Source organism: Ascaphus truei, chromosome 7 (assembly GCF_040206685.1).
Source record: "Ascaphus truei isolate aAscTru1 chromosome 7, aAscTru1.hap1, whole genome shotgun sequence".
Lineage (NCBI taxonomy): Eukaryota > Metazoa > Chordata > Amphibia > Anura > Ascaphidae > Ascaphus > Ascaphus truei.
In genome coordinates this window covers 11,815,440-11,828,907 of record NC_134489.1, presented here as the reverse complement: position 1 = coordinate 11,828,907, position 13,468 = coordinate 11,815,440, and the positions used below count along the sequence as shown (strand labels likewise).

The 13,468-nt window shown below is 43.2% G+C and overlaps 1 protein-coding gene across 3 annotated transcripts in view; it reads right to left on the bottom strand.

Moving 5' to 3' along the window:
- The window catches only part of SAE1 (SUMO1 activating enzyme subunit 1), a 96,910-nt gene that overhangs the window by 65,976 nt on the left and 17,466 nt on the right, over positions 1-13,468 (bottom strand). For all 3 annotated transcript variants that reach the window (XM_075607016.1, XM_075607017.1, XM_075607015.1), the window contains exons 3-4: positions 9,987-10,160; positions 1-143 (exon numbers count right to left, since the gene is read on the bottom strand). In XM_075607016.1, coding sequence (XP_075463131.1) covers positions 1-143; positions 9,987-10,160 — 317 coding nt within the window. The remainder of the gene's footprint in view (positions 144-9,986; positions 10,161-13,468) is intronic.

The window sequence follows — 13,468 nt, the reverse complement described above, 5'->3', positions numbered from 1 at the left end:
TCAACAAACTCATGCTCTCCCAGATTGGCAAACATGTATCCGTGGTAGCCAAAGACATCGCCTGTGAAGAACTTGACGTTATGTTTGTGGCAGATCTGGTCCACCTTCACCATGACGTCACGTGAACAGTATGTCAGACACACCTATAAGTGCAACAAGAATAAAGAGCTTTAAAAATCTGCGAATACCATTATTCTATCGTTCAAGATATTAAAATTGGTATTTTAGAACCAAATGCATCTACAGCAAAAGAAATAGATAACCCTTAGAAGTAGTTTAAAGTTAATAATATTTTCTCTTGTACAGCTCAATCCCGTTATAGCGCGATCCGCTTATAACGTGGTTTGAGAGTGGACCCCAAATGAAAAAAATTTTAAAAAAAATTTACGTTTTTTTTTGCACACACACTGCACACTACATACATTCACAGCACACTGCACAAACTCACAGCACACTGCATACACTCACAGCACACTGCGCACATTCACAGCACACTGCATACACTCACACCACACTGCACACACTCACACCACACTGCACACACTCACAGCACACTGCACACACTCACAGCACACTGCACACACTCACAGCACACTGCACACACTCACAGCACACTGCACACACTCACAGCACACTGCACACACTCACAGCACACTGCACACACTCACAGCACACTGCACACACTCACAGCACACTGCACACACTCACAGCACACTGCACACACTCACAGCACACTGCACACACTCACAGCACACTGCACACACTCACAGCACACTGCACACACTCACAGCACACTGCACACACTCACAGCACACTGCACACACTCACAGCACACTGCACACACTCACAGCACACTGCACACACTCACAGCACACTGCACACACTCACAGCACACTGCACACACTCACAGCACACTGCACACACTCACAGCACACTGCACACACAGTCAAATACACACACACACACACACACACACACACACTGTCTCTTTAAGGGAGCTTGCTCTCGCAAGACGGAAGCAGAAGCAGGAAGCAGAGACAGGGAGAAGAGCTGCCAGATGCCGGGTAAGTGCTGTGTGCTGTTGCCGCTGCCCCACCGGGTCTGGGAACGCTGGGAGAGTTCTCAGCTTTCCCCCTCCGGCGGACACAGTACCACCACAAAAAAAATATATAAATAAATAAAAAAATTAATTAATTTTCGGCGGCCATTTTTTTCCGCGACCCCGTTTATAACGCGGTGGTCGCGGGTGGCCCCCGAGGACCGCGCAATAACGGGGTTAAGCTGTATTATGTTGACCATATATAAACCATGGAACACTGAAGTTTGCAGGCATACTGATCCAGAGCTCTGAAGTGCTTACAATCTAAGGCTACGCTTATAGTGCCGGCGACGGTCGCTGGAAAATCAAATAGAGATGACTTCCAGCGATCGCAACCAATCCGTCGCGTTTACTATAAGCACACGCGATGGCGGCAATGCATTTGTTTTGCCGCAACATCGTGTCGCCGGCACTATAAGCGCAGCCTAATGATGGACTTGGCGAATTGCACAACGTCACAAGGAAAGCCAACTCTGCTTTGGAAGGGTGTTCAAATCCCAAAGTTCTTACCATTGAGGTAATCCTTCAACCTTGGCCAATAATATTAACTGAAAAAAAGTTTGCCCAAAACACTAAGAAGCATTCTTAATTCTCATTTCTATGAAAGGAGAACATTTAACCAACTTACTGTAATTTTATTTTCCTGGAAACATTTGTGGGCACCGTAGGGGTTAACTCTATTCCCAGCTGAGTAGGACAGGAAATTGAATTCTTGCAGGTAGGCCATAAAAGGCCCCTCCTTCTACTGACAGTCTTTGTATTCTCCCATAGCTGACAAATAGTACTGATGTATATTAGGCATATAATAGGAGGGTAACTATGTGCCCACCGCCGCGGTTCCAGGAAAAGAAAATGACGGTAATTTGGTTACATTTTTTCCTTTCCTATTCATCATGGCAGTGGGCACCGTAGGGACATACACCAGCAGTATTATTTAGGGAGGGAAAAGCAAAAAACAAATGCCAATATCAGCTTCTACCACTTTATTTATTACAGTCTTCCACTTTATTTTGTTACAGATTGTGGTACTTTTCGACCAAAGCTTGCGTCAGCTGAAGCCTGAATGTCCAATCTGTAATATTTCATAACTGTGTTGAATGAAGACCATACTGCCGCTCTGCAGATTTGTGCCGGTGATGCTTGTGCCTTGAATGGCCACGAAGTGGCCATTGCTCTTGTTGAGTGTGCCTTTAAGTTCAACGGCGGATTTTGTCCTTTGTTTTCATACGATTTGCAGATACATGATACAATCTTTTGGTCCAGGAAAGCCACCGTAGCAGTTCATCTGGATCGCGAACCAGCTGTGCCCCGGAGAAGGTATACCGGACGCAGGAGCAGGGACACTGAAGTGTTACAACGGCCTTGGACTACTCGGTCGCAGCCTAGGACTTTTATTTCATGTGAGTGCGGATTTTTTATAATGTTATTACATTTACATATTTTAATCTAACACCACTCTCTGGCATCACATTCAATTGTGGGGGCGCATTTCAAGACGAAGGGGTCTCAACACCACCCCCATCGGGGATTCCAGTGGATCGAACAGAGGGAGACTGTACTGCCAAGGGGAGAAGGAAAGACACCCCTGATGTGTGTTACACTTACACAGGGCCGTGTAAGTGGTTAGATATATTTATATTTCCACGCCGTCCACCCTCGCCCCATTGCAGCATACAGTAAGTGCATTGACTGGGGTGCCTAACCCTTGTGCTCTTCTGTGTGTGAAAGGTGGGCAGGTTACAATTCAGCAGCCTTCCCATCATCAATGTTATTTATTTACTTATATTATTGTATTAGTGCACTGTAATTTTATGATCTACACTTAATTCCTTGCTCCCCTATTTTTCTCTCTGTACTTACATGATACAATCCATTTGGATATTGTTGCTTTGGATGCTGCTTGCCCCGTCCTTGGTCTTTCTGGAATGATAAACAGCCTATCTGACTTTCTTATGTCTTGCACCCTCTCAATATAGGTTTTTGAAGCACCTCACTACGTCAAGATTATGCAATTTTTCTTTCTTCCTTATTATCCGATTTTGGGCAAAATTAGGGAATTACAATTTCTTGGTTTATATGAAATTGAGAAACCACCTTCGGTAAGAAATGGTACACTGGTCGCATCACTGCTTTATCTTGGTAAATGACCAGAAACGGTTCTTTACAAGACAAGGCTTGTAATTCTCCTACTCTCCTTGCTGATGTAATAGCTATAAAGGAATGCAACCTTCCATGATAACTTCAAGGGAATTTGATCTATAGGTTCGAACGGCTGCATTGTGAGAACATCCAGTACTAGTCTTAGGTCCCATGCTGACACTCTATTCTTGATTTGCCGTCTTAACCTCTTGCAAAAAAAAACGAATAATGAGTTTTTCAGTAGTTAGATTCTTCTCTAACAGTGCGGACAATGCAGAAACTTGCACCATCAATGAACGGAGGTGAAGTCCTCTATCAAACCTTTCTTGTATGAATTCTACTAGTGACAGTATTTGGAGAGAAAAAAACTTCTGTTTTTGCTTAACACACCAGTCTCTGAAGCATAACCAAATTCGGTAATATACCATTGATGTGGATTTCTTTCTTGCTTACAACAGGGTCTTTATTGTTCTATCTGAACATCCCTTTCCTCTTCATACCTTCCACTCAATCTCCAAGCCGCCGTGGCCATTTGTTTGGACTCTGGGTGATATACTGGTCCTTGTTGTATCAGTCCCCGGGTATTTGATAGATGCCACGGTGTCTCTATTGCCATATTTATGAGATGGGCAAACCATTGTCTCCTGGGCCATTATGGTACCACCAGTATCACCTCTGCTTGATCGGTCTTGATCTTCCGCATTATCTTTGGAATTAGAGGAATTGGAGGGAAAAGATATGCCAGTTTGAACTGTCACTTGAAACTGAGGGCATCGGTGTGCCTTGCATTGGGATGAGAGTGCCTTGCACAATAATTTTCCACCTTTCTGTTTTGGCGAGTAGCCATCAGATCTATTTCTGTCTGCCCCCAACGTTTCACCAATTTGCGGACTACATGGTTGTCTAATGACCATTCTCCCAGGTAGATTAGGTTGGAACTGAGAAAATCTGCTGTAATATTTTCTGGCCCTGGTATATGTATGGCTGTTATATCTGTTACATAGCCTTCTGCCAAGGATAGAATCTTTGATGTTAGTTGCATCAGTTTTTGTGCCTTGTTCCTCCTTGCTTGGCTATATATTTTACCACGGCCCTGTTGTCGGATTTTATTTGTTTATTTCCATCCTTTGCCTGGCTTTGGAATGCTTCTAGTGCTTTTTGCACTGCCTTGAGTTCCAGCAGGATTGATGGTAACTGCTGTTCTTTGGTTGTCCAAGTACCTTGTACCAGTAGGAACCAGTAGACCATCTGGGCTCCCCAACCTGCGCTGCTGGTGTCTGTGGTTATCGTTACCCATTGTACCTGGTGTAATGGATGTCCTTTTAATAGGTTTTGGGCATTTCCCCACCATCTTAGTTCTTTATTTGTGTGTGGGTATATGTATATTTCTTGTTTTACATCCTTGGGACCTCCATCCACTGCTGTAAAAAATTGCTGTAGTAATGATCTCATGTGTAGACCTGCTCATTTTACTACATTTAGCGATGATGTAAATTTTCCCATGAGTCTCAGACAGTCTGCTGCTGAAGAGATGTTCTGAGCGTTCTCGTCTGGACTCCAATGTCTTGGACCCTTGAGTCGAGTAATCGCGCACCTCCTGCCGTGTAAAATTCTTGTGTTGGTACTAGCTAGCTTTTGTCTATGTTTACGATTCAGCCATGATGTTCTAGAAAGAATACCACTGTTTGTCTTGTAGCAGTTTTTCTTGTTTTTGAATATCATCAGAATATCATCTAGATATGGATACATTTCTATGCCACTTTTTCTTAATTCTGCCATCAATGGAGCGAATACCTTTGTAAACGTTCTGGGTGATGTTGCTAGTCCAAACGGCAGCGCTGTATATTGGTAGTGTTCCTGATTTATTGCAAATCTGAGGAATTTTTGATGTCCCTTTGCTATAGGGATGTGTAAATAGGCATTTTGTAGATCTATTGATATCAACCAATCGTTTGGTTTTACTTCTTGGATGATGATTTTTAGTGAAATCATTTTGAACTCTCTCACCTGTAAGTAGGTATTTACGGTTCTTAGATCCAAATCTGCTCTGCAACCTCCTGATGCATTTTCCTCCAAAAAGATCTTGGGATAAATTCGTTTTCTCCTCTGTCTTTGAGGAACGTTTGTTATTACGTTGGCCTGTAATAACTCTTTCAGGATAAAACTCATTTGTTTTATTTTCTGTTTTGTCTGTGTATATTTTGCCTTTAAGAATATATCCCTTCTTGGAATGTTCTTTAACTCCAGGTGGTACCCGAAAGAAAGGATCTGTAGTACCCATCTGTCTTTTATTGATTGAGTCCATGCTGCTTCGAATTGGCTCAGTCTTCCCCCAACTCGAAGCCACTGGACCCCTTGACCATAAGAATTTCCCTCTGGGAAATGACGCTTTCCCAATGGCGCAACGAAAAAGCTTATTTTGTCCGCCTCTCCATGACGTCTGTCTTGAGAACGGTCTTCCAGGATGATATGTTCTTGCTTCCCTATACTGTGTTCTGTCCATCTGATGGTATGTAGAGACATATCTTCTATTTCTACTTTCTTGTGGTAAAAATGTGCTTTTACCTCCTGACGCTTTGGTTATAATTGCATCGAATTTATTCCCAAATAGAAATTCTCCTTCAAACGGCAAATGACATAAACTGTTCTTGGAAGCTGTGTTTGCCATCCAGTGTCTGGGCCACAGCGCTCTTCTTGCCGTTACTGTATAGGCCATTGATTTGGCTGCCAGTCTTACCATATCTAGCGACGCTTCAGCCGCGTAGTCGGCTGCCCATCTGATTTCTGACAATGCTTTAAGAAGTTCTCAACTCCTTTTCCCAGTGCTTCTTCTATATTAGCAATCCATATCCACATTGCTCTTGATACCGATGTCGTTGATATCGCCGGTTTGCATGCTGTACCTGCTGTCACGTATGCTTTCTTCAAAACAAGATCCATCACATCTTTGGCTGATGCAGCATCTTCGGCTGGTATGGTTGTTTTTCTTGAAATTCTGGAAATTGCTGCATCAATTTTAGGACCGACTTCCCAGTATATTATATCTTCTTGTGCAAAAGGATACATCCTGTTACATTTTCTGGAAATATTTAGTTTTCTAACCAGCTGTGACAACCCAATTTGTATAATATCTTTGATTACTTTATGAATTGGAAAACATCTGTTTTTCTTCTACCTTGTCCCAAATTATTTACCTGAATTCTGAGTGACTTCTTCCGTATCCTCCAACTCCAATGTTTCTCTCATTGCCTTTATAAGAGGATCCACCATTTCTAAATTAAATTCTGATTCTTCCGCCTGCATTTCTTGCTCGGACGAATCACACTCCCCTTCCGATGCTTGGTGATACATCATCTTTGATTCGTTTGTTGAGGAGTCTCTCACTATATCCAGGCTGATCTGAGACCTTGCTCTGTTTTGCGCTGGCTTCACTGCTTGTTGCACCGCAGACTCTACATTCTATTTTACTGCATATTTCATCCATGATAGAAAAGTATTCATTTGTTAATTTGACTCTCTTGCTGCTGCTTTAAGGCAGTCTGCACAAAGCTTCTTGGCTTCCAACGCTGTTTTTTACATGCTGCACACCAATTCGTTTTTTTTAGCAGCTTTCTTCTTTTGATGAAGGGATTCTACCGCCCCCTTTGAAGTTCCTTCGTCCAGTTGTATAACCATAGCGTGAAGGTGAAAAAAAATATTTATTTCAGTTCCATGATATCAGCTCTCTTATTCTCTACTAAACTAAGCTAAGGACTCATCTAGTTTGTGTAAGCGACCCTTTACTTCCTCCAGCTTCCATGCTGGCTTCCAAACTTTTTTCAGCTTCTTGCAGCTGATTTTTCCTGTCTGCCGAGCATTCCGTGCTGCATCTGCTTCCAGGACACATTCACACAGCTGTGTGCCATCGCTCTGACGTCAGCGTCAATCCATCCAATCGGAGCACTTGGCTCACCCGCACACGTGCTATGCACTTACATGGGACGCTTTGCCGGTCTGTCTCCCCCACTCCGCTGCGTACCGAGACGCCACTGCGGCAAATATTATTGGAGCTTCCGATCTGCCCTACAGACCTACTGTCTGCCCATCGCGTTCAATGACGCATCTGCGGTTCTGCACGGTCGCTCGGGCTTCCGTCTTGCTACCACCCACGGTATGTTGAACGGAGCTTCAGGGGAAGAGGCTGAGAAACCCCTGGCTTGACTGCAATAATTACAGTCCGATGAGTCCTCTTAGAAAATAACTAACTCTACGCCTATCTGTAGGACAGGAAAAGACTATCTGCAGGTAGTGGGAGGGGCCTTTTATGGCCTACCTGCAAGAATGCAATTTCCTGTCCTCCTCAGCTGGGGATAGAGTAAACCCTACGGTGTCCACTGCCATGGTGAACAGGAAAAGGGCATTTGCACTTGCCCTTGCTTCATTCTAACACAAAATTAAAAAATATTCGTCTATTTTGGAGGAAGAAAAAGTTAAGTAATACTCTACTAAATCAGACAACCACACTTGTAAAAACAAAAATAAAAACCGGGCGCTTCCCAAACTAAGTGAATGTTAAATAATTATACAATATAAGTGACAGTGATGTTCAATTTATAATGAATACACAAATTGTGTTTAGTGACCTTCACCAATATGTGAAAAAATAGGAATATTAATGTGCAATACAATAATAAAAAAGCAGCTCTACACCCTTGAGGCGGACTGTCCAGGTCCAGATGGGTCTTGTGCAGGTTTTCAAATTTGAGCGGAGCGCTGTGTGAAGATGACAATATCAAAGATAGGCGTATCAGAGACCCTTCTCTCTCTGATGGGAGCCCTTTAATGGATCCCCCTCAGAGTGGTGTCTTGATACAGGAAGCTTGTAGTGTAGATAGTCAATTATTCTCCCAGGGGTATATGAAAGTAAAAGAGAGAGCACACAATAGAGTAGTATAGTCTAAATTGTATTAGCAGCAGTAGATAAATATATGTATAATACACTCACATTTTGAAAAACAATAATGTTCGAGAGAGAGGACAGCTGTGGTTGGAGAACGCCGGTTTCTCCAGGAGCGGCGGAGCCCTTCCGCATACGTCACGGATACCCTCGTCACGTCCTGTGTCGTCTTGGGTCAGGGCGGAAGAGGCTGCCTAGTGTGTCCGTCTCCTGATGGTTTGCCAGCTCAATGGGGAGATCATTGGAGACAACTGCTGGCAAACCATCAGGAGACGGACACACTAGGCAGCCTCTTCCGCCCTGACCCAAGACGACACAGGACGTGACGAGGGTATCCGTGACGTATGCGGAAGGGCTCCGCCGCTCCTGGAGAAACCGGCGTTCTCCAACCACAGCTGTCCTCTCCCTCGAACATTATTGTTTTTCAAAATGTGAGTGTATTATACATATATTTATCTACTGCTGCTAATACAATTTAGACTATACTACTCTATTGTGTGCTCTCTCTTTTACTTTCATATACCCCTGGGAGAATAATTGTGCTGGGAGATGTTAGATATATGCATTGAAATGTATATTCTGCAGGCACATGCAAGTGCTACCTCAAGTCAACCTGGACTCACAATCAATAGAAGGCAATATGATACCCCCAACTGGTACACCGACCAAGGGACAATGGACTACCTGCTGTCACTTTGCATCTTTTTAGCCTGATGGTTTCTCAGAGCTTGGTAAGCAGAGGGACAGGTTAATGGGCTCTCAGGTAGAATGGTGTTTACATACATGGAGGACTCCTGTTCCTATAAATGTGTTTTTTAGATTTACTAAGCTTCCACTTACTACCTGTCACTACATAATTTATGTACCGGATGTATTCCCCTCACTGCCATAATGTGTAGCAACGGTCTTTCTGGCAGTGGAAGGGTTACATGGAGATATCAATGTCTTCTCCCTATCCATCATCAGGACAGTTTGATACAATGTCAGGTACGGGATTACAACAAAGTCCTTATGAGAGGCCCTTCTGTTTGCATCTCTGCTGCTAACAAAGTAAAAAATAAAAAAAACAAGCCCTCCTGGATCAGCTAATCATAACAAACCATGTGAAAAGTTATCTGAGAAAACGGAACAGAAGAGGTTTTAGGAGCTGTGACCTTCCCCTCAGAGACACATGCAGGGCCTGCCCAGGGCAACGGTCTATTGTCCCAAAGTGGCTCCTGGACAGTGTGACACACAATTGAGATGTCAGCATCAAATTCACAAATGCTTCTCCCTCTGTTTTACAGGGAGAAAAAAAAACAAAAGTTATCCCCCGAATCAGTATCCTGTTGTTACTACAGGTTTCCTCCTAGACACAAAAACTTGGCACAGGGAACAGAAACACAGAAGGAGCAGTTTTATCAAGCAAGGCGCCCTGTCAACACATTGGAAGCACGTTCCTGTAGTGTTTCGGGAAACTGGGTTTCCTCCCATGCTAGCGCTGTATAGATGGGTATTGTTTTCAATGTTGCCTTTGTTGCTGTATATTTAACGACGGTGGATTGATTAGTGGCAAAATACATAACCATTTTAATATTTTTTATGACTTTGCCTCTATCGCTAGATCTCAGATGTCATTGTGAATTCTCTGTTGCTATATTAGAGATATATTACTTTACAGTAACAATTACAGGACAAGCTGACAAATGTTGCCATGTCCTGAAGTCTGCTTAACCGTTCGAGTGCAAGAGGCCAGCACTGCAGTTCTATTCACACCATTGCATCCATGAACTCACATGTTGATCCGTCACCTATAAGACTTCTATTACTCACTGCATGAAACTCTGTGAAGTAGTCTTCAGGTTTTCCGTCTATGTTATCAGTGTCCACTTTCACATCCACCATAGGGTTCAGATTCTGGGCTCGTTCCAGAGATGCTTCAGCTCTGTTGCGACCTAAAGATCCAGAAGGAATCAGGAACTGAGCTCTTGAATCCTCTTGAGATACCTGATTGCGACAAAACATCATTGAGATCATGTCTTTAAAATGAGTATTGCTGGTTTGAACAGCAGCCTTGTTGCTTGGGGAAGACACAAGCTCCCTGAACGTCATGCATCAAAATTACATTGTAAACTCTACAGGGCAAGGACTCCTGGCCGACAAATTCTAAGTGCAGTGCTATGTAAGATACAAATACATTTATATTGATTGACATCAAAAATAATTTGCACAAGCATGATATAATGGCTGAAATATATATCATTTTTAATTAAAATATTAGAGGGATTATGATTATTTAGTCCCCTAATAACGGTCAATTTTTCATGAGGAAAAGCATTCTTAGGCCCGGGCCATAGAGGGGTGGGGAGAGCGGAGGCGCGCTAACGCTGAGGCTCGCCTGCTTCAGTCAGCGCGATTGCACGGACTTGCAGGCGAGCCAGCGTGCGCGAAGGGAGCCGGGGGAGGTGGTTGGAGGCGGGGCAGTGACGTCGCTGGGCCAATCGGCCGCGACGCACTGACGTCAATGTCACGGCGCCGACACGTTGACGCTGCTGTGCTGTGATTGGAGGTTTTCAGCCGACAGCGCGCTGAAAAACAGCTTGGCGCTCGGCTGAAACCTCCAACTCCTCGGCACGCCTGCGGACGCTCGCGTGAGCCCCCTCTCAAGGCATCCTCATTGAGGATGCAGGGGCTCAGCGCGGAGCGTCCGCACGCCTCAGCACGGCCTGTCCGTCTATGGACTCGGCCTTAGGCAGCGCTTATAGTGCCGGCGACGTCGCCCGAAAACAAATGCCTTGTCACCGCCGCGTGCGCATATATTAAAAGCGACGGCGACAAAGCGACGTGATTTTTGCAGCCGGGAATATTTGATTTTTCAGAGGCTGTCACCTCATGTTACAGCCCCTGAACCAATCAATGGCCTGGTCGCCCACGACACCACCGCAAAGCGAAATACAACTTTCGCTAGCGCTATACGCGCGGCCTTATAGTGCTTTATTTTCATTTTAAGCTTTGCTCTCATTAGTAGAGACAAATAGAAAATATTGCAGGTCCCATTTGATCTGTAAATAAGTAAAATCAATGACATTGCCAAGTTGTTTATAGCAGGTTATCGGGGTATTCTCAATGTAGATTATATTTGCAAATATTCTTTGATACAAGAGCGTAAACCTTAATTGGCCTTTAGCAAACAAACATTTACTTGCGCTTTGCTAGATTATATGGTTTTATATCCAACTAAATGTGAGGAGTGCCCTCTGGTGGATATCTACAACCAAACACCTAGAAAGTGTCTAGGTACATACAGCATGTATGATCTGATGTTCCCAACCTACATGGGACTTGGTAAACACCATTAAAAATAGTTAAGCTCTATATGGACAAAAAGCTTAACACTGGCCCCACACCAAAGCAAACTAACCAGAGCCATTTTATGATCCCAATGCAGTCTAAAAGGTTACTGTGGTAACTTCAGAAACTAGAGATCAAGACAATCATGATCACAACTACTTTTTCATTTTATTTTTTTAACAAAAGCGCTGAACATACTCATGGGGCAAGATAGTAACATTATTTCTGGATCCCCGAAACCCCTCATTTCCTTCACCATTACAGTTCAGAGAAAGTGTGCGCAAACATGCCCCATAACAATCAAGATCAGAAACCCATTGAGCCGCTAAGAGTTGCAATCCTCTTTCAGCAGCAAAAGGTGTCAACACACTTTAACCCTTTGGACGCCGTAAGACATGGTGTCTGGCACGCCAGGGGCCTCATGACATTGTACTACCCAAGTCACTCTTCGCTTGTTTTTCTATGGTAGATCGAGAACGTGATCACTCCCGAACAGCGGTTACATGATTGCGACGTGCAGAAGGGTCTGTGACAGTCTGCTGCTGCAGACCTTCCAGCACTCAAAAAGTTAAGCCAGCACACCTGCATTGTCTTGTTTCAATGTAGTTAGCACAAAGCAAAGAGCAGGGTCTCTGGCAAGGATTAACAACAACAAAAAAAGTTAGTTAGTTTGACTGTAATCCAGTTCACTTTTGTAGTTGGAAGCATGCCTGCTCCAGTTCTGGTTGTGTCGGTGTGGGACAGTAGGAGGCGTGAGCTAAAAAAAACTATGTTATCCTCAAGTAGCGCTTAAATCTAATCAGTGATAAATCTTAAAATAAGAAATTATATTACAAGTGAAAGAATATACAGTGCCTAGATCACTCTAAAGGTGCATCGAACATATGTGACCATGAATTGAGTGAAAGAAATTAATAAATATAATTCAAATACAGATAAATAAGGTATGCAGCTTAAACCCAAATGTAGATTGCTTTCTAAATCCGTGTGTTCTCTCAGGTGTCCAGGTTGAATTGGGAAGCAAGCGCAGGTATACGTGGAAATAAACATACATGCAATAGTGCAATATGTTTTTGAGTGATAAGGTAGTTAATTCCTCCCACAATCTTTAAATGTACATAAAGGTATCTTTGTGATGTTTTACCCAACGATAACCACAGGTAAGGACAGGCAAGTACACAGGTTACCAGACAGGACCTTCGTGCAGTAGAATAGAAGAACGGAAATAGTATAGACTGATTACTCTTCATAAAGTTTATCATATGATAAAACAAACTCACATGGTGCTAGAGCGAATATAGCGTTTTGATCAATAGATCGGCGGCGCCTGGGAACTGGAGTGGTCTCCTTCCCCTGTGGCTCATCTGGGCTCACGTCGCCCAGCTCTGTGCTTCCGGGATTGAATCCCCAGATGATAGACAGCAGGCAGGTCTCTCAGCAAGCGGGCAGCACTGTGCGTAGCGCCCCCCATTGCAATAACACTCTATGCGTTTCACCTTTAGCAATGTTTCATCAGGAGTGTTTCTCATTAGTACCTATGCCTATAAATACCCCACCTAGCCTTCTCATTGGTAACTGTGAGACTACTGCGTAATCAATAGTAAATTGGCTACAACTGCATACCTGAATGGATACTATAGTAAACCAAAGCACCATAATAGCCATAATTTTGGCAACTGTAGCAAAGTGAAGATAGAACCATAGTAAATGTATAATACAAAACTAGAACTGTAATGCTAAATAGAAGATAGTTATACCAACATAATGTCATAGTTATAAACATGATGGTGCTAAATATAGCTGATATATAGGATGAGTCAATATTTAAATTATCTATGCAAACATGCATGGAGCTCAAAAAACATAATTATACATATAAAACAAACTAAAATAGTTAAACAAAATAAAGAATTTTAAAAATTAGAGATTCAATGTGAATAACTATTCAGTTGGATCCAAATCTG